Source organism: Anser brachyrhynchus (assembly GCF_964034855.1).
Source record: "Anser brachyrhynchus genome assembly, chromosome: Z".
In the NCBI taxonomy this organism is placed as follows: domain Eukaryota; kingdom Metazoa; phylum Chordata; class Aves; order Anseriformes; family Anatidae; genus Anser; species Anser brachyrhynchus.
Genome location: NC_137697.1, coordinates 34,232,003 through 34,251,427, shown reverse-complemented (window position 1 = coordinate 34,251,427; position 19,425 = coordinate 34,232,003). Strand labels below are relative to the sequence as shown.

Sequence of the window (19,425 nt, the reverse complement as noted above, 5' to 3'; positions counted from 1 at the left end):
ATCCAATTCTTCTGGGATTTTATTGTAGATTTTTTACTCAGGCACCCACTGCTTTGGAGAACTATACTAAACATATCACCGTTTCAATCCAAACATAAAACGTATATTTAGTAGTTTCTGCTGACTGCAAGAGTCAGTTTTGAGAAGCTGTAGAAGAAAGTGCAGCAAGTTCACCCCTCTTGTTAATTTTTATTCTCTGTGAAATGCTGAACACAATTTCACTAATATTATGAGCAATGTCTGTAGAGAGATCAACTACTGTTCTTCTCATGTTTCATCCTAGTAAATTTGAATGGTGCTGCTTTGGCATATTAGAAGTGTAACATGGTAGTGATTCAAGCCCAGAAAGAAAGGGCCTCATTAATTACCTGTGTAATATTTGCAGAGTTTAAATCCTTATTTATCTCTGACCTGACTGGGTAATCACAACCCATCATACCATATGCAGGTATGATGCAAAGAAGAAATGATATTTCACCTTGAGATGAATGAAATATTTAGTGCTATAGCCCCTGCTATGAACAGTCTTAATTGTGAAAAGACTCATTGGTAAAATACATTTAAATTTTTTTATTGTATTTTTTTTTTTTGTGTGTGTGTGTGCTTACAGACAGATTGTATTAGTATTAACATTGTGTGCATTGTGGAGAGAAATCCACTCCTATCCTATGTGTTAATAACTAGGTGGTTGAGGAAAAAATTGGACCATAGTTCTGAAATTATTTGGGTTGTACATTTTTGTCATGCACTGTGAACTGATTTTCTCTTGTTATGCAAATTGGACTATGCAACTTATTGAGGCCTTGGTGTACCTCCCCTAATCATATTTCAAATACTTTAGATAAACACATATATTGAATTCCTGAAACTTATATGCCAAAAGGCATATCTCTTTACGTTGGCATCTCTTGGGAACAATTTCAGTGTGTCATCAGATTAACCCAAAGATATACTTTGCTCTAATGAAAAAGTTGGGTATTTCACCTTGGTTGAATGGCAGTCTTTGCCTTCATTTTCATGCACAATATACACATGGACACACTTTGACTCAATACTTTTGCAAAAATGAGAACTTGAAGGCATTACTAGATGTTACATTTTGATCACATTAAACCATTTAGATTGACAAAATGGGAACATCACCATCTTTCTTTTACCTGTAAATAAATGCGAGACTGTCAAATAAGAAGTAAAACAGATTTTCACAGATTTTTTGTGGAGAACTATATATATATTGTTTGGGCATTGTAAGAAATAAATATACATGCATTCAAGGGCAGAGTTGGTACTTTTTGTATATCCCAGTATTTATGTGTTTTGTTGTTGTTTTTTGTTTGTTTGTTTTTTTTCCTTTCCTTGGGTTACATTTCATAAAATCATAGAATCAAAGAATCACAAAATCATAGAATCATAGAATCATAGAATATCCTGAGTTGGAAGGGACCCATAAGGATCATCGAGTCCAACTCCTGGCACCACACAGGTCTACCCAAAAGTTTAGACCATGTGACTAAGTGCACAGTCCAAACGCTCCTTAAACTCCAGAAGGCTTGGTGCAGTGACTACTTCCCTGGGGAGCCTGTTCCAGTGTGCGACCACCCTCTCGGTGAAGAACCTCTTCCTGATGTCTAGCCTAAACCTCCCCTGCCTCAGCTTGACACCATTCCCGTGGGTCCTACCACTGGTGATTAAAGAGAATAGGTCAGCGCCTGCCCCTCCACTCCCCCTCGTGATGAAGCTGTAGACCATGATGAGGTCTCCCCTCAGACTCCTCTCTTCCAGGCTGAACAGGCCTTCAGCCACTCCTCATACGTCTTCCTCTCGCCTCCCCCTAGAATCATTAGGGTTGGAAAAGACCTCCAAGATCCAAGATGGCCCAACCATCACCATACTATGACTCTCACCCACTAAACCATACCCCTAAGTATCAAGTCCAGCCTTTCCTTAAACACCCCCAGGGATGGTGACTCCACAACTTCAAAGTCATTCTTTGCCTGTGCTTGCAATAGAAGACAGCATAGCCGAGTAGGACTGAATTTGCTGTCCTATGCTGCCAAAGGACCCTGTTAGAGGGTAAGGACAAATGGCCCACACTATACAAATTCAGATGTGAGTTGCTTCAGACTAGTGCCAGTCTGTTTCTAATAGCTGAATGGATGTTAGTGCTTGAATGACAGTGCTATGTCAGACATAACACAAGTGAGCATTTTCTGGCTTAGTGGCATTCAAAAGACATCCAGTTGTGCTACCCTGTATCACTCCTTCATGTGAACCAAAGAAGATAAGTGAGGATAATCAGGAAAATCACTTAAGAAATTCACTGCTGATCCAAAACAAAATACATATGTAGGCTTACTGTCATTTGACTTATTTATCCGCCATTTGGACTTCCACAACTGACTTCAGCAAAAGCAGAATTTGGACAGTAAGAGATTTATAAAGCCCTGTACATCTTCTACATCATGTTTTTCATTTCTTTCAAATATTTAATTTTTCACTGAATCCATATTTTCTGTAGTACTGTGGTTCTTGCTGCCTTTAAAGCATTTCTGACTTTTTTTACTTTTTTTTTTTTCCTTCCTTCTCTGCACCTTATCTATTTAGGAATTTCTTTTTTTTTTTTAATTATTTTTTTTCCCTAATTTTGCATTTATTTTGTTTTCTGTCCTTCTCGATGCTTTTCTCTGCTGAAAAATCTCTGTTGATCAGTACACAGCACATATTGACACAGTATATTTTTCACTTTTGATTCAGTATTTCCTCTTCTTTTTCTGTTATTTTGTTCCATGTTTCATGATATGGAATCAGGAAAGTGTTTATTTGCCATAGCTAATGAGATTTTTTCTTGCTGATATGTGGCACTTTGTGGTGTGCTATATTCTTACTAGTGGTCATAGCTTGTACATAAGTCTGTAAGGTTGTATGCACGTCTGACTCTAACAAGAGACAAACTGGACTTCAGTGAGGCTTAGGCAAAATATGACTTAATGAGCAGCAGGCTATGCAACTTCTGTAGGTGGTGTCTGCAGACAGATTTTTCCTGGTTGCTGCTGATGGTTAGCAGCCGCCAGAGGGTGTTGATGGCTGAGCTGGTAGAGAATTACTGGACACTGAAGCTGCACAGACTGAAGGACCTTATGAAGTTTTGATCAGCTTGAGATCCACACGTCTGCAGAGGGACTAATGAGAATAAGTAATATATATATATATATATATATATAAAAAACACTATTTAAAAAAAAAAGACAAAAGGCTGAGGAAAAAAGATGAGGGGAAACAAATGAACTAAAGGAAGAAAAAGGAGGGAGGAAAAGATCCTTTCTCTTATGTATTTCTTGTTTGTCATCTATTAGGACTTTTTGATATACATAAACCAAAGTTTTATACCAAAAAGCCAAGCTCAATCTCTTTGCAAATAGGCCAGTGTTCTGTATATTCATATTTTTCCATTGATAATACTTGCAAAGAATTAGGGAGTTTAGTCTCCATATAGCCAATGTAATATACTTCCAATAACCTAAATGTACAATTGAGATAGTAGTTCTTCTTTAAGGATATAAAATATGTGCTATGTAGTGCCCAGTGGTAAATGAATGTGATATAAAAGACTAATGAAAAATCAGTAATGTTTTGAAGATGTATTTTAATACTGTTTAATATTATCCAGATTACATTTGTGTAGTAATCAAGATGAACAAATTCAGCAGTCTAAGAAATACATATAGAAGTCTACTATTTTTGAAAGACAAAGTTAATTATCTATCTTCTAGTTACTTATAAGTGCTTTTGTTAAGGCCACGAAGAAAGGACAGCTTGGCATCTAACATTTAGAAGACCACATAAATTTAAATGGTACCTGCAAGATATATTGGAAAAGAAATATTTCCAAAGCACTACAGAAAGCTCCCACTGAACATAAAAAATATTTTTTCTTAATACAAATTTAAAAAGACATTAGTCATGTTCCAAAAATTAAAGTTTCTCTTTCTCAGTTAATCATGTTAAATTTTTCTACATTATTCTTTGTATTGTTAATGCAAGCAAGGTTCTCTTTTACAATCAGAAAGCAAAAAGGTTAATGAATAATCTGGTATATAAAACTTTTCAGAATTCAAATACATTTTTCAGATTCATGAAGAAGATACACTCTGCACCTCAAGCAGCATTATGAGTTCTTCTGTGGGATTTTGATAGTGACAGTCTTAACTTCTGTGTATTCATGAAGGCCGTATTCTCCCCTAGATAAAACAGAACAAAGAGCCATACTTAGGTTAATGCTTTTTATATGAGTTATGTCCTTGATGGTATTTTCTGTTGGTGCTGTGCAATTGGCCAGATGTTTAACAAGGATACTGGACATACTTGGAAGACATCTGTGCAGCTAGACTACTGCTGGATGCCTTTTGAAAAGCTGCAGCAATTGTCTCCTGGGAAAAGTGTGAGAGAGAGCAGTTTCGTTTCTGTGCAAAAGAATGCTGTTTAATCAATTTAGTGCATTTCTAAACTGAGTTTCGTGGTCTTTACAAGCATGTTCATCAAGTCTTTTGAAAAAGCCTTCCTCTGCTGTCAAGATTTTTTTTTGAGTCAAAAAATAGGGACTTCATCTCAAGTAAGTGGGAGACATAATTAATGTAACTTCTCCCAGACAGTAAAAAATACTTAAATCTTACTGACATGTCATTAGCATAATTTCACCTTCAAGTTCTACACGATGAGATGAATCTTACTTGTATGCCTAGCTGTTTGGTAGTTGTCACAGACAAACCATTTAGACATAATTGACTGTTTTATGGAACACAAAGTTTTTACAGTACGATGCCATCCAGTTCCCACAGCCGCCTTACTCAGTACATATGTATGCAAAAGAGAAATCAGGATTCTGTGTTGTAGGAAAATTATTACTGATTCTCTTTTTCATATTATTTTGAGGAAGCATTCTGTTAATATGTAGTTTTATTCATAATGGCATTATTATTCCAGGTATTTTTATTCTGTGTTTCAAGGAAATCAATGGTTTGACACAATGACTTCCTGATTATTTCAATGAAATTGCTTCACACGTACTTCTGCTGCTCCTACAACTGATTCCCACATATTTACAAAATTTCATTTTTCCATGGCAAAATTTCATGTCTATCCCATCCTTGCCTTTTAGCAGAAATATCTTTATTTTTTCACTAATTGCGATTTTGAACAGCATGAGGAAAACTTCATTTACACAAAATCTGAGTACCTTCACTTTTATAGAGATTATTAATTTTTATGACAACGTATTATTGTTTTCCTGTTATTTTCAGCAAATAAATCATCAAAATACTTCTGCAAAAATCAGCAGTCCAGAATCAATTTTCCGATTTTTGGCAATCAGCAAATGCAAAACAGTCTGTGTTAGTAATGGCAAAAATGTGGTGGTTATTTATTTATTTATTTATTTATTTTCCGTTTTGACATTTTCTAAAGCTCTCAGCATTGGCATAACTGCTTCCTTTGAAGTCAGTGGGAACTTTGCCATCAGGAGCAGATTTGATCCAGGGATGAGCAAGCATAAAAACCCAAGACTTTATCTCTCTTAAGAAAAAAAAAAAAAGAGAGAGAGAGAGAGAGAGAGAAAGCACTGATATATTTCAGTTGCACATATAATTTTTAATTGCTTCAATTACTCAGTAAAAGTGCTTTGCAGTTGGCATAATGTCAGGAAAAACATATATATTCTGATTTATATTCTTTGCTTTAAAAATAATTTAACTAAACAGTGTAACACATTATCCATTGTTAATATGAAAATCACAATGAATGCAGGTAAACAGTACATGATTCAAATTGAACCTGGATTAAACCTTAAAAGTTTGAACCAATTTGATTAACTTTTAATTTCTGTAAACTTCATTTCCTTTCCTACTTCTTTGGGGAAAAAAAAAAAAAATGTCTGAAGACTACAGAGGGTTATTTCTGTCATTACATTTATCCGAGCTGTATAGACCTTTCAGGGAGCATTTAAAGGGGATTCCACAAACTATGTAAGAACTGTATGTATAGTTAAATATATTCATGGAAATTACACTTTCTATATTTATGCAAAAACTGTACACCATAAACATGAGGATCAGTTTTGCATATCAGTAGACTGAAATATATTAAATGTGATCATTTTGGAAAGATCTGTATCTAAGCAATTTTCGTATTGGTTTCATAGAGGAATTCTTTGCTTGACATTGTGTCTGACAATGTGTGGCCTCTGAGTCTACAAAGTAGTCTGATAAATGAAATAGGGCATCCTAGTTGTGCATGTTGTTTTTAGAACTTCATTTTGTAGTTCCTGTGAACCTACAGTTTAAAAAACATTTACTTACATTTCTCGTCCATTTCCTGACATCTTAAATCCTCCAAAAGGACACTGAGCAGACATTGCACTATAACAATTAACCCTGGAAGAATAGGAAAATGACTTTAGTGTTCCACATTGTGGAACAAGTTTATTCACTTCTGAAAAATCAATGTTGCTCCATGAAGTATAATAAACTTGTGGTGATATTCACAAACCATATATGAGCAACACATTTGCAAAAATACAAGTATTTCAGGACTGAAAAAACCAAAGCGTTACTGGAAAATACATTACTATTACCAGGGCTCTAACATTGATCAAGGGCCTGCAAGCACTGACACGTCTTTCTGTTAATAATTATATAAATCTCCTTCCTAATTAATGAACCTAATTAATTAGGTAAATTCAGGATCACTTCAATATCTATTTAGGGAGTTTTGTTTGGTTCTTCTCAATGTTAAGCAATATTCTGTACTATGGTGGAGAACAAAAATACAATAATAAGTGAGAATGGAATTTCATAGAAGAATTTGTAGCATGAAGATTTTTACCAGAATGTACATTCTCCTCCATAGCTGAGAAGTTCTTTCTGTCTTGCAACCTTGTCAAATCATATATTCTTTATTTTCATATCTTATAATTTCTCCAACTGCCAGCCTACTGGTTTCAGATTAGATATTAGGGAAAGATTCTTCACTGAGAGGGTGTTTGGACACTGGAACAGGCTCCACAAGGAAGTGGTCATGACACTCAGCCTACCAGAGTTCAAAAAGTATTTGGACAATGCTGACATATAGTTCAATTTTTGGATGGTCTTGTGTGGAGCCAGAATTTGAAATTGATGATTCTTGTAGGTTCCTTCCAAGTCCCAATTCAGTAAAAAAGTTTCTCCTCATTATTAAGGATTCCTTGACAGAGCAATAATCACTTAAGAGTAAAAATCAAGGATTTTACTTTTATTTTGAACTTTCTTCCTTTTGAAAGATTATTGACTCTTAGGTCAAAATTGTTTATTCTAAGAAAGGATATGTTTTTTAAGTCACAGGACCTGGGCAGGAATTTTTACTGGCTGCAGGTGCTTTCAGATAAAACTTGAAAAGGACACAAGTTCTTTTGAGTTCAAGTAAAATTGGTTCTCTCTCTGATGCATTGTGATAACTGTAGGGAAATGCAGGTCTCTGTCAGTGATAGTCGTCAGATGGTCTTCTATTCCTCCAAGATTTCACTATTGTTTCTCTCAGACTTTGCCTTTCTGGATCCATGTAGGTGGCCTCTTTCTCTTCTATATCTGCATGGCAGATTCATTGGCTGCTTTTTCAGCCTTATAGTTTCCCTTGGTATCTTCTTACTTGAAACAGTTCTTTCCCCCTCTTGTGATTTTTTTCCTTTTCTCAACCACATTTTATTAATCGTTTCCACTACAGGAGGATTCTCTTCACAGGTTAATGACCAAGCAATTACAGAAAATGATCCCTGTAATTTGAGGATGTGTTGGGGTATCCCCAGATCCTGAATGGAAAGTAAAGCAGTACTCTTACTGTTTTTTTTTTGTTTGTTTGTTTGTTCTTTCAGACTAAGTTTACAGGACAACTGCATGAAGACTTAGAAGAAATATTTGTCTAGCAGCACATTAAGTATGGAAAGGTGAGGGGAAGAGAGTCAGAGGAGGATGGCACTAACCTACCTCTCTAAAGGTGACAAAGAATGGAAATAAAAATGTACGCCCCCAAATGTCCTACGATTACTGCCATTGTCACCTGTAGTTCTGAGGGAAGAATTAAATAAGTCATGACTTACCATACTGTCCCAGCCTGAAGAGCAGCTGCAAATGTCAGTGCTTTATCAATGTCTTTGGTAAAAACTGCTGCTGCTAAGCCATAACTAGTATTATTTGCCCTCTTGATAACTTCATCTACAGTTTTAAACTTCATAATTTGTTGAACAGGTCCAAATATCTGTTTCAAACACACATAAACATATGAAGTGGACTAGTATTGTTAAAATAATATTAAAATAAAAGTATTGTTAAAAATAATAAATATTTAATACAACTTTTTTTGTTGTTGTTGTTGTCAGACAGTCTTATTCCTAAATTAATTTGGTCAAGAGGATACATTTAAAACAGAGTTCTAAAAAGGATTATAAATTAACATAAAGGTTAAGACTTTTTAGCCTACAGCAAATGAAGTTAACCTCTTGTGGGGAAAAATAAATAAATAAAATTACCCAGTGGTAATGGTGTGTAGGCAGGGGGGCACTACCACATCTAATTACTCTTTTTCCCACAGATTGAGTTTTCCACTTGATTTTCCTTGAAAGTGTTTAATGATACTTTCTCACTGGACTTGTATGGTATGATTTATATAGATCAGAAGAACGTTCTCCCACAACCCAAATATTCCTTAAATTGCCTTGGCTTTGTGGAGGTTTATTATTCAATAGGTTCAAAATAATGTGAGAGGATCTGTTCTTGTTGTACTATTGACCTGAAGGAAACATCTCTGTGTTGTCTCCTACCTAACATCCAGACCAAAAGGGATAACTGAAATTACTTCTTGGGCAGCTCTCTCCTATTTTTCTTCCCTTTGCAATCAGATCTTGATGCTCTGCTGTTTGTCCATTTTAACATGAAGGTATGTTCAGCAGAATGCAGCAGCAGTATTGCTGGCTGCAAAAAGTAGCACGTAGATTTCTGACAGTTTTGAAGGAGTTTCTAGTGTGAATTATAATGGACACCAGTTGCACCCATTATTAATCAGGATGAATGTAAAAAAAAAAAAGACAACAACAATAACAAAAAACCAAAGCAACCAACCAACAACAGCAACAACAACAACAACAAACAGAAAAAGAAGAGGTCATAACTGCACTCTGGGGATGTTTTTGGAGGACTGGTTTCTCAAGAGAAAAGCAGATCTGCAGTCCTAACACGCTTCTTCCTTCCAGCTGGTCATTGCTGACCTGGCAATGCCCCCTTAATTGGTTTAGTACAAGCCGTTCAATACTGTGTGGGCACTTCTGCAAACAGATCTAGGTTAAATAACCCTGCAGAGGCAAAACTTTGCTTTGTTGAAATTGTTACCAGGCAAAATGTGTGTGGAAGCACAACCTGTCTTTTCTCTCATTGAAAAATAATTGTTTGGCACATTTGTGTCAAACCACAACCTGAGTGGCTCCTTAAGGAGTGAAGAGTTCATAAGCTGTGATTTCAAGGTTTGTTTCTCAGTTACAGGTTACCATGACTGATATCTGAGACACGGGTAGTGTGGGGTGATGTTATTAACAGTCCCAGCCTTAACATTTCTTGACTCCTATCAGCTTAAGCTGGAGCCTTTGTTGGCAGGCCAGCCTCACACTCCTCTCCCTCACCTCCACTGAGTTGGTGAAATGGGCATAAGAAACCAAGAAAAGGATTTTAAACAACACCAGGCTGGAACGACAGATTTACTGGGAACATTTTTATGCCACCACTTGACCTTCTAAATGGATATTTTGTACAGAAATTTAAACAATCTCCAGTGAAAGTATGGACTGCCAAGAATTTATTTACCTCTTCTTTGGCGATGCGCATATCATCTGTAACATTAGAAAAAACTGTGGGCTGGATGAAGTAACCTTTGTCTCCCCATGGACCTCCTCCACATTCCAGTTTGGCTCCATCTTTTTTCCCACTCTCAATTAGCTCCAGGATTTTTTGAAACTGCTCCTTATCAATCTACATGAAAAGATATTGCAGGGATGAAAGCAGCATACACTGATAACAATACTTCTAGCTCATTAACTGCAACTTAACAATGTTCCAGCTTTGTTCAATTTGTTCAACAACAATTGCATGTGTTGAAGTGGAACATCTGGACAGCCCTGCAAACATTCTTGTCATTAACTTCTCAAAAGTTTTTTTTTTTTTTTCTCAGATAAATCATTAAAAAGAAATTTTGACATACTAGCATCAGCTGTGCAGGGACTGATATGCTGCGTTTCTTCAATGCAAAAGAAAAAAAAATGTATCTTATACTTCTCCTAGTATTGTTGTCAACCACAAATGTTTAATCCAAATGAGAACTGCTGAACTTTTTTCTACAATCATAACAGAGGACTTGATCTAGCCTGCAAGATTATTCTGTGCTTTGTTGTGGCTGGTAGCTTGTCCCTCCTTTTCCCCTAAACTATTAAGGAAAGGTAAAAAGAAATAGTACATTAAAACTGAAATTCAGTGCTGTTTTCTGTTCCGAGTTGTTAGTGGAATAAAGACTCTTACCTTTGTGGTTTGAGAAAAACAGATGACAGATGTTTTGCTGGATGAAGCCAATCTCTCTCCCTCTCCCCCAAGTTCACCAGGAAATACAACATATGCCAAGCATATTTCAGTTTTGCGCTATGGTATAGTAGGTTTTAGTGCCTTTGGCTGGAAAGGGAGTTTACACTTCCACTCACAAAAGCTCACAAAGGGAGTACAAGAGAGATTTCCACTTCTCTAACTATTTTTTTAATGACAAAATGGGTTGAAGGAAATATTGTACACCTGAGTAGAAAGAGCTCACATTTATTACAGTCCCAGAATCATAGAATGGTTTGGATTGGAAGGGACCTCAAGGATCATCAAATTCCAATCCCCCTACCATGGGCAGGGAAACCTTCCACTAGACTGGCTGGATGAAAGCCCCATCCAACCTGACCTTAAATACTTCCAAGGATGGGGCATCCACAACTTCTCTGGGTAACATGTTACAATGCCTTACCACCCTCTGAGTTAAGAAATTCTTCCTTATAGCTAAACTAAATTTTATTTTTATTTTTTTTTAGTTTAAACCTGCTGCTCCTAGTCCTATCACTCCACTCCCTGACAAAGAGTCCCTCCCCAGCTTTCCTTTATGCCCCCTGTATGTATTTGGAAGGCCAGTAATAGGGTCTCCCTGGAGCCTTCTCCAAACTGAACTACTCCAACTCCCTCAGCCTGTCTTCACTGGACAGGTGCTCCAGTCCTTTGATCAAATTCATGGCCCTCTGGACTCGCTCCAACAGGTCCATGTCCTTCTTGTGCTGGGGACCCCAGAACTGCATGCAGTGGTCCAGGTGGGGTCGCACACGAGCAGAGTAGAGAGGGAGAATCACCTCCCTTGATCAGCTGGTCATGCTGCTTTTGATGCCGGCCAGGATTTGGCTGGCTTTCTGGGACTGCAAGTGCACACTGCCAGCTCATGTTGAGCTTCTCACTAACCAGCACCCCCAGATCCTTCTCATCAAGGCTGCTCTCAATCCATTCTCTACCCAGCCTGTATTTGTGGGATTTGTGGGATTGCCCCGTGCAGGACCTTGCATTTGGCCTTGTTGAACCTCATGAGGTTTGCACAGAACCACCCCTCAAGCCTGTCCAGGTCCCTCTAGATGGCATCCCTTCCCTCCAGTATGTCAACCACACCACACAGCTTGGTGTAACTGACAAACTGGTCCCAGCACTGACCCCTGAGGAACACCACTCGTTACTGATCTCCATGTGGGTATTGATACATTAAGTGCAACTCTTTGAGTACAACCATCCAAACAATTTCTTACCCAGCAAGTGGTTCATCCATCAAATCCATGTCTCTCCAATTTAGAGACAAGGATATCATGCAGGACAGGAAAAAAGAAAACTTCTCATTTCCTTTCCTCTTCTCTGTAAGACCTCTAAGATCATCAAGTCAACAGTTAACCTATCACTGCCAAGTCTACCACTAAACCATGTCCCTCAGCACCACATCTACGCCTTTTAAATATGTTCAAGGATGGTGACTCATTCACTTAATGGGACAGCCTGTTCTAATACTCCACAACCATTTCAATGAAGAATTTTTTCCTAACTTCATGCCTGCAGGGAAATTGCGTACAAGGTAACATTTATTTCAAGAAAAACTCAATGCTTCTTTGATAAAGGCCTACAATACAACACCCTCTCTTTTATTAATTAATTAATTTATTTATTCACAGTTTCATGACTCTTTTCTTCACTCTTTTGGAGTTCAACCCTTCAAGAACTGGCTCACGAAGACACTGAGATTACTTCTGGGGGGACTTTTGCGCAAACACTACTTCTCTATGATAATACTTATCAGCCAGTGAAGTAGGTGTGCATCTTATTTTCTTATTCATACAGTTAAAAAGGTGGCATTTCACCTTAAGCTACAAGTCTTACCATTGTAGAAAAAATATAGTATTTTAAAATGTTTTGGGGAATCTTGGATGTGTATTAGACTAAACAGTTACTCAACTAAAGCTATGATAAAAGCTATGATATTTATGGGGATATTTATTTATAAGGATATTCATAAGGAGGTGGTTTTTAGTTCCATGTGCTCCCCTTGTCATTATGCTTTCAAACAATTACCTTAGTACATGCTGAAGACAAAGTTTCTGCTACCTTGGTGGCCAAATATCTCTTGTGCATAAACATCATGAAGAGAAGAAAACGTTTAGATGATACAGCTCATGTTGTTTTCAGTCATCCCTTTGTTATTATTATCATCATAATTTTTCTTAATAATGTGTGAATTAGCATATATATGATCTTTTGCATTCCAGTAGGGACTTTGTCTCTTCTTTCATGCTCACTGTGCAAAGCACTACACAAACTTTCTGCCTGAGGCAGGTGCTGTCCCAGAGAGCCTGTGAACTGGAGGACAAATTTGGCTTTCAAGGAGGCTCTATGACACAACATAGTCAATAGGTTTCCTTTTCAAAAGAGAATTAGGCAAAGAACAGCATATGATTTAAGGGCAATGAGAGACTAAAAGCAATTACTGCAAAATAAATTTATCTAAAGTGCATGATTACATTTTCCATTAAAATTGGACTATAAGAACAGCACAGACAGAAACAGAACATACCAATTCTAGCAGGGCAAATTTCGTTAACCTTTGAAAAACTCATGATTTCTTCTAAATCTTGCTAACAAGTAAAAGAGGTCAAAGAAAGCAAATGCTGAGAGGATTCCTCCCCTTCCATCTAATGTTTTAGTATTTTTTTTTCAAATGTTTAACTGTCTCTTTTAAGTAAAATTTACTTTTGTTTCTTATTTAAAATGCTAATATGAATTTCAAACTCAGTAAAGCCACAATAATATAAGACTAGATTTCTGTTAGCTCTGTGTTAGCTGTACACCAGCCTGACAAAAATATACCTGAATTCCTGGAGTTTCCTTGTTAGAAAATTCTCGTCCTCTGGCATTTAGATTTATTTAGCTGAACATATTAGCTCATTAGCTAGACACATCGCAGGATATCAAAATAGGATCCTTATGATTTTTACATTAGCTTGTGTAGCTTGGAATAAAATTTTCCAATTTACTTTGTTTCTTTGATTACAAAAAATGACTGTGATAACCAATGAAGAATATATTACATTATCGAATGTGTGGTAGTTCCTTTGTCTCCAGCTTTTGCTTTGTCTCTGGTACAATTCCTTTGTTCTGTGATGATCAAATGTGTTTATAGTAGCTCTTCCAAGAAAATGTATATCCTATAGTATAAACTGATATGGGAATAAGACCCAGGAAAAAAATAATTTAACAATTCTCTGATGTGATTGACAGAATCCACTGAATCCATTGTACTATGATATTAATGCTTATTAATGTTGCATTTCAGCCTTCATTTAATAGGGAAGCTCTTGGCATACACTTTTAACACAACCAGTAAAAACTATAAAGTGCTGTTTTTTAATTGTGGAATATTCTAAAATTGAGAACATCATAATGAAACACTAGCACCTTGGAAAAGGGTAAAAACCACTACCAGCTTTAGTTTCATCAAGCTACTCATTTACATTGGCAGTGTTTGAATATAATGCTAGCACTCCAACACGGGTGATCGAATTTACAGTTTTACAGCTGTTGCTCCGTAATTTTCTCAATGCATTTAAGTTCTATATAATTGTCCCCTTTCCATAATACTGGAAAATAGAATGAAATTCTACCCTTAGGCATATCGTGGTAATACAAACAACCCTCACTCCATTTTTTTATCCAGTCTGACTACTGGACAATAATAAGTAGACTTAACACTACCACTGGAGTAGATTTTGAAGTACTTTAAAGTGTGATGTTCTGTCAAAATTATATAAGACATATAATATTACTTACTTGAGGGCCCTGCTGTACACCAGGCAACAGAGGATCCCCAAGGGTGTACTTCTTTGCTCGTTCAATGCTCCGGCGAACAAACTCATCATAAATAGGCTCTTCCACAAAAATTCTAGATCCTGCTATACAACACTGTCCTTGGTGGTAGAATAGACCAATATGCGCAAATTCCACAGCCGTGTCCACTGTAAAGAAATGCAGAGTTCATCAGATCTTAAGTTTGAGTGGTCACCTCTTAAATTATTTGCAAACCTTTGTAATGACATCTTGTTTCCCTTTTTAACAGTTTTTATTTATATGGTCCTTTAAAACACGGGTATTCATCTATTTACTGAAGTCCAAAGCTACTCTCATGTAGAGCAGCACAGTATGGCAAGACAAACACACATTCAACTGTTGTATGTGAAATGTTGGTTCAACATTATTTGCTTTATCGACAGTACCAAGAGAAAAATTCAGCTAGGAAGTTAATAAGGTCCATCTAGCTGTTTTTGGTTCTGAATTCTTGTTCCATTAGAATCATAATTACAATAAGGCTTGGCAAGCTGCCAGATGTTCCTGTTCATTCAAGAGCCATCAATTTCTGATGACAATTTGCTTTGAAACTATGGCAGGACCAGAAAACAAAATGGAATAAAACAAAACAAACAAGCAAACCAAACCAAACCAAACCAAAAAAACCAAAACAAAACAAAACTTTTTTTTTTTTTTTAACAGAGAGGTGAAAAACTATATGGGACTTGAAAAAGTAGTCAGTTTATGTAATGAAAATGCTACTAACAATCTGCATCTGCAAATATAATGTTAGGACTTTTTCCTCCAAGTTCCAATGTAACTCTTTTCAGGTTGCTCTTTCCTGCAGCTTCTTTGATCAGTTTTCCAACCTAAAAGGCAGAAAAAAAGACACCTTTACCTAAAAAAAACACCCCAGTAACACTTCTCTGATTTCCTTGAAAGTGGAAGTCATAGCTCAGAATTGTGTAACCAGTAGCTATAGAAATAAGTAATTGTAGAAATAAAAATAATAAGAAAAAAAAAAGGAGAGAGCAGAATTGGAAGGAAAGACTCAGTGTGTAGATGAATTGCAATCTACAAAGCGGTAGAACTCTTTCCTAGAACTGTTTTCCCCTGGAAATATTAATTTTATCTAACAAAGAGATCTGATGCCCGTTTGGTTCCATCATTCTACTTGCTTGCATGTGTAATCTAAACTAGACATTGATTTGTGCTCTGCTACTTGCTCTCAATAAATTGAAATGTATATATGGGAAAACCCTTTGATACATGAATTGAATGAGAGAAAATGTAGGTATCTACAGTGCCTGCATGACTAACTGCCTTATTATAGTTTCTCCCTTACCAGTAATAAGGAGACCTGAAAGAAGAGGAAACGGGCACAGCAAGGCAGAGCCCCTGTCCTGTTTCTTTCCACTGGTGGCGTAATTAAATGAACTTTTTTTTAATGAGAATTATCCTGGGAAAATTGTGAGGAAAAAACAAATCTTGCGGCACTTGCAGCTTTGGCCTGTAACTGCTAGTGTGTAGTAACCATCAGATATCTTCCCTTGTATGTCAGCCTTCCTGTCTTTGGGAATAGCTCTTCATGATACTGTCAGAAGAAAGGGACAGCCACCAAAATCAGGAAATATGATCCTGAAATATGATCCTGAAATATGATCCTGTCCACCTGCCTTTGGAGGACATTGGGCACGGGGAATTTTAGTTACTGTCTGCTGGGAATATATATGGACTATTTCTCATATGTCCTGGTTTTGGATCCTTTTCTTTTCCCACTATTTTAATGCTGATGGTTTCTGAGAATAAACACAGATCTTGCTCTCAGTGTACACTGACTGTTGACATGAGGCAATGATATTTATCTTTGGAGTGCACATCCAAGAAGTTAAAAGACCAGTTGGCAGCTCTTCCATGTAGCATGCACACAGCAGAAAGTACTATGCATACAGACGGATAGTACTGTACTGTAGTAAGGATAAAGTTAGAGAGTGCCTGCATTGAGAAATCTTCAGTCATATCAATCTTTGTTCTCGAGAGCAAAGGTTAGGAAAAATTAACAGTGACCTTCCTTTCAATTGTTAAACTGATACATATTCTTCTGAGGTATAACTGATATATACACTTCTAAGACCACCCAAATAATTATCTGTATCATTCAAATACCCTAAACCCATCACCTCACCTACATGTGTGCAGGACTAGGAATGAGAATTCTGAAGTAACTTCCTACCATCATGTTATTAAAGAGAACAGAGCACAGCTTTTTTCACTTTCTGCATTTTTTTTTTTAAAGTTATACTTAAAAAGAAGCAAACAACAAAAGTTATTAAAATGTTTTCTTTTTAAAGGACAAGCCTTAAAATAGCATTGGTATATAGAAACCATTGTATCTCATGGAGTGCCTTTGTTTGAAGGGCTTTCCTGCAATACAAACATTGTTTAAATATGTTTAAAGTTAATAATAACCAACAAATCATTAAACAGACTTTGTTTAACAAACCAGCAGCCAAAAGAAAGAAAAAAGTTAAAACAGTTACATAGAACAAGTTAGACATTAAATCATTACTGGGAATCAGAGGGGCACAGTTCCTGCTTATATTTTCTTGCATTCATTATAATACCTCAGTAGAGCCTGTGAAGGCCACTTTATCTATATCCATGTGGTGAGAAATAGCAGCTCCAGCAGTAGGTCCAAAGCCCGGCACAATGTTCACAACTCCAGGTGGAAATCCTGCCTGAATTGGAAGAGAAAACGCCATAAAATTGGAGAAGTAATGATGACTAGAAAAACATGTCTCATATAGTCTTATTTCCCTTTTCAGTTCTCCAGTCACTTTTTCAGAGTAATACAGTTATTCTCAGCCTTACAGCCCCAGACATGTCCATTTCTCACATGATTTATGAACCCCAACAGATGTTATTTTATGCCATTGAGCTCTTTCTTAAAAACAAACCATAAAAAAAAACACAAACACAGGAAAAGAACACATTATTTTAGTTTTTAGTGCCATTGGCAAAAAGTACATTTTTTTTTCTCTCTCACTTGGATATGTAAAGAAAAAGATGGCTTAATTTTTTGGCAACATCATTAAAGTTGTTTGAATCATTCTGTGGGCTTGATGATTTTTGCTCATTACCTCTCATATTAAATGTCATTTAACTAATGATCTGCTGACTTACAATAAAATTATTTTAATAAAAATGATGGAAATGATACTTTCAACTCAATATTTTTACTCCTTTCTCTGGACAGCAGTAGAGAATGGATAAAATGACAGCTAACAGCACAGAAAGAGAAGACCATTTACCAAGCATGAAAAAGTTGGCTACTGAAGACATGTAAAGTTCCATTATCTGGCAAACTTTATAGTTAAAGAAAGTGCAAACTTTTGTGTCAAATCAAACCTCTATTTTCCTACAAATTCTATACTAGATACGTTTCTTCCGTTGACAAAATAAAATATTTTTTTCTAACTTCAGGCAAACTCCCTTGAATATAAAGTGCTGCTGGATTTCATGTCAGTTTATGAAGTAGCTATGGAATCTCAATGGCACTTATCAAGCAGAGAAAGCATAAAATTAAAAGACAAAAAAATGCATCTCTTGTCACTTAAATATGTCTCTTTTTAGCATTAATTGTGACTTTTGAATTGCATGCATAGATTCCATTTTGTTTGTAAAATGGTGTATTTCAGCTGGTGACTTATAGCTCCTAAGCCTCATGTCCTTCATTATGGACAGCAGACAATTACTTTTGTTTGAGTAACTTCATTTTCTTACAGGTTCAAGTGCTCTAATATGTTCCATCAGTTTTTTAATGCTCATTTAACTTTTCTGGTTAATAAGTCATAGAATACCCAGGAGCTGATGAGATGATGAGGTTCTTTCAATTTTCTTAGTATTGTGTTTCACGCATAATTTGTAGAGAAAATCTTTCTATGAGACTAATTCACACCAATTTTCATGTCTACTTCATGTAGAAGTTATTCTATGTGTGTTAGCAAAGAAATTTTGTGAGGACTATTAAGAGAGATAGGAAGGATTATCAAGAATGACAGTATTTCTTTTTTAGATGTGTATACTTGAGAATAATTTAGATTTTAAATGATTAGATAGTTTCACAAGAATTCTAAAGTAAGTGCTGAACTGATCACTAAGGTTTTTATCACCAACAGGGAGTCAGGTTCCAACTTTACGTGGGTAATCCAGATGTAAACTAAAACTCAGCAATGTTTGGCTGAATAATTCTTGAGGGACATGATGATATAAATTTGTCTTTTATTAAAACCGTACTATATCTACCAGATAATACACTAAAGACATTTAACAATGGCATACCTAAACTTCTCATCCAGATGAACACTAAATGGGTAAAATGTATATCCTTTACTAAAAATATTTTAGTGTTCTACCAGTCATTATCAGTAACAATTCTCAAATGGCATGCAAAAGTGATCTATGATCACATTGCCACTTTAGAGCTCTCCTTTTAAGTAATCAGAAATAATAGAAAAGGTACCTGCTTTTTTATCTCCTTGACCCAATATTATCTAATAGCATTTCCCACATAATAAAATAACAGTAGGATTTAGTTTCTTCTTAATACTCATTTAATTTGTTTGAAATAGCACTGGAGACTGTGTGCTATGCTGAATCATTGTTTTGAACCAGAATAATAAAAAGTGCCAAGTCATTGCCATTAGCACTGTACAAGGTTACTGAGCTGGCAGTTATTGACGTCTGTGCCAACTCTCCAAACATGTTAGATTACATTTGTTGATCTTATTGGGAAGTGAGATAGCTAAACTGTTTAACTGTTCTTTGGGTGTTTGCTGGGCTGGGCACAATAGTCAATGTAAATTTGGAACCGCTGGATAAACTATGACACTCCTTACATTCAAGAGCACAAAGTGCTCCCAGTTTCTGTGTGAAGAAAGTTCTTAAGTTTGGCAGCAGTCAAGCAATG

At 36.2% G+C, this 19,425-nt stretch overlaps 1 protein-coding gene across 1 annotated transcript in view; it reads right to left on the bottom strand.

Moving 5' to 3' along the window:
* Positions 1-3,626: 3,626 nt before the first annotated feature.
* Positions 3,627-19,425, bottom strand: part of ALDH1A1 (aldehyde dehydrogenase 1 family member A1) — a 37,029-nt gene continuing 21,230 nt past the window's right edge. Inside the window, exons 7-13 of the mRNA XM_080574307.1 lie at positions 17,081-17,194; positions 15,223-15,325; positions 14,442-14,626; positions 9,876-10,040; positions 8,123-8,280; positions 6,351-6,425; positions 3,627-4,238 (exon numbers count right to left, since the gene is read on the bottom strand). Coding sequence (XP_080430433.1) covers positions 4,166-4,238; positions 6,351-6,425; positions 8,123-8,280; positions 9,876-10,040; positions 14,442-14,626; positions 15,223-15,325; positions 17,081-17,194 — 873 coding nt within the window. The 3' untranslated portion in view covers positions 3,627-4,165. The remainder of the gene's footprint in view (positions 4,239-6,350; positions 6,426-8,122; positions 8,281-9,875; positions 10,041-14,441; positions 14,627-15,222; positions 15,326-17,080; positions 17,195-19,425) is intronic.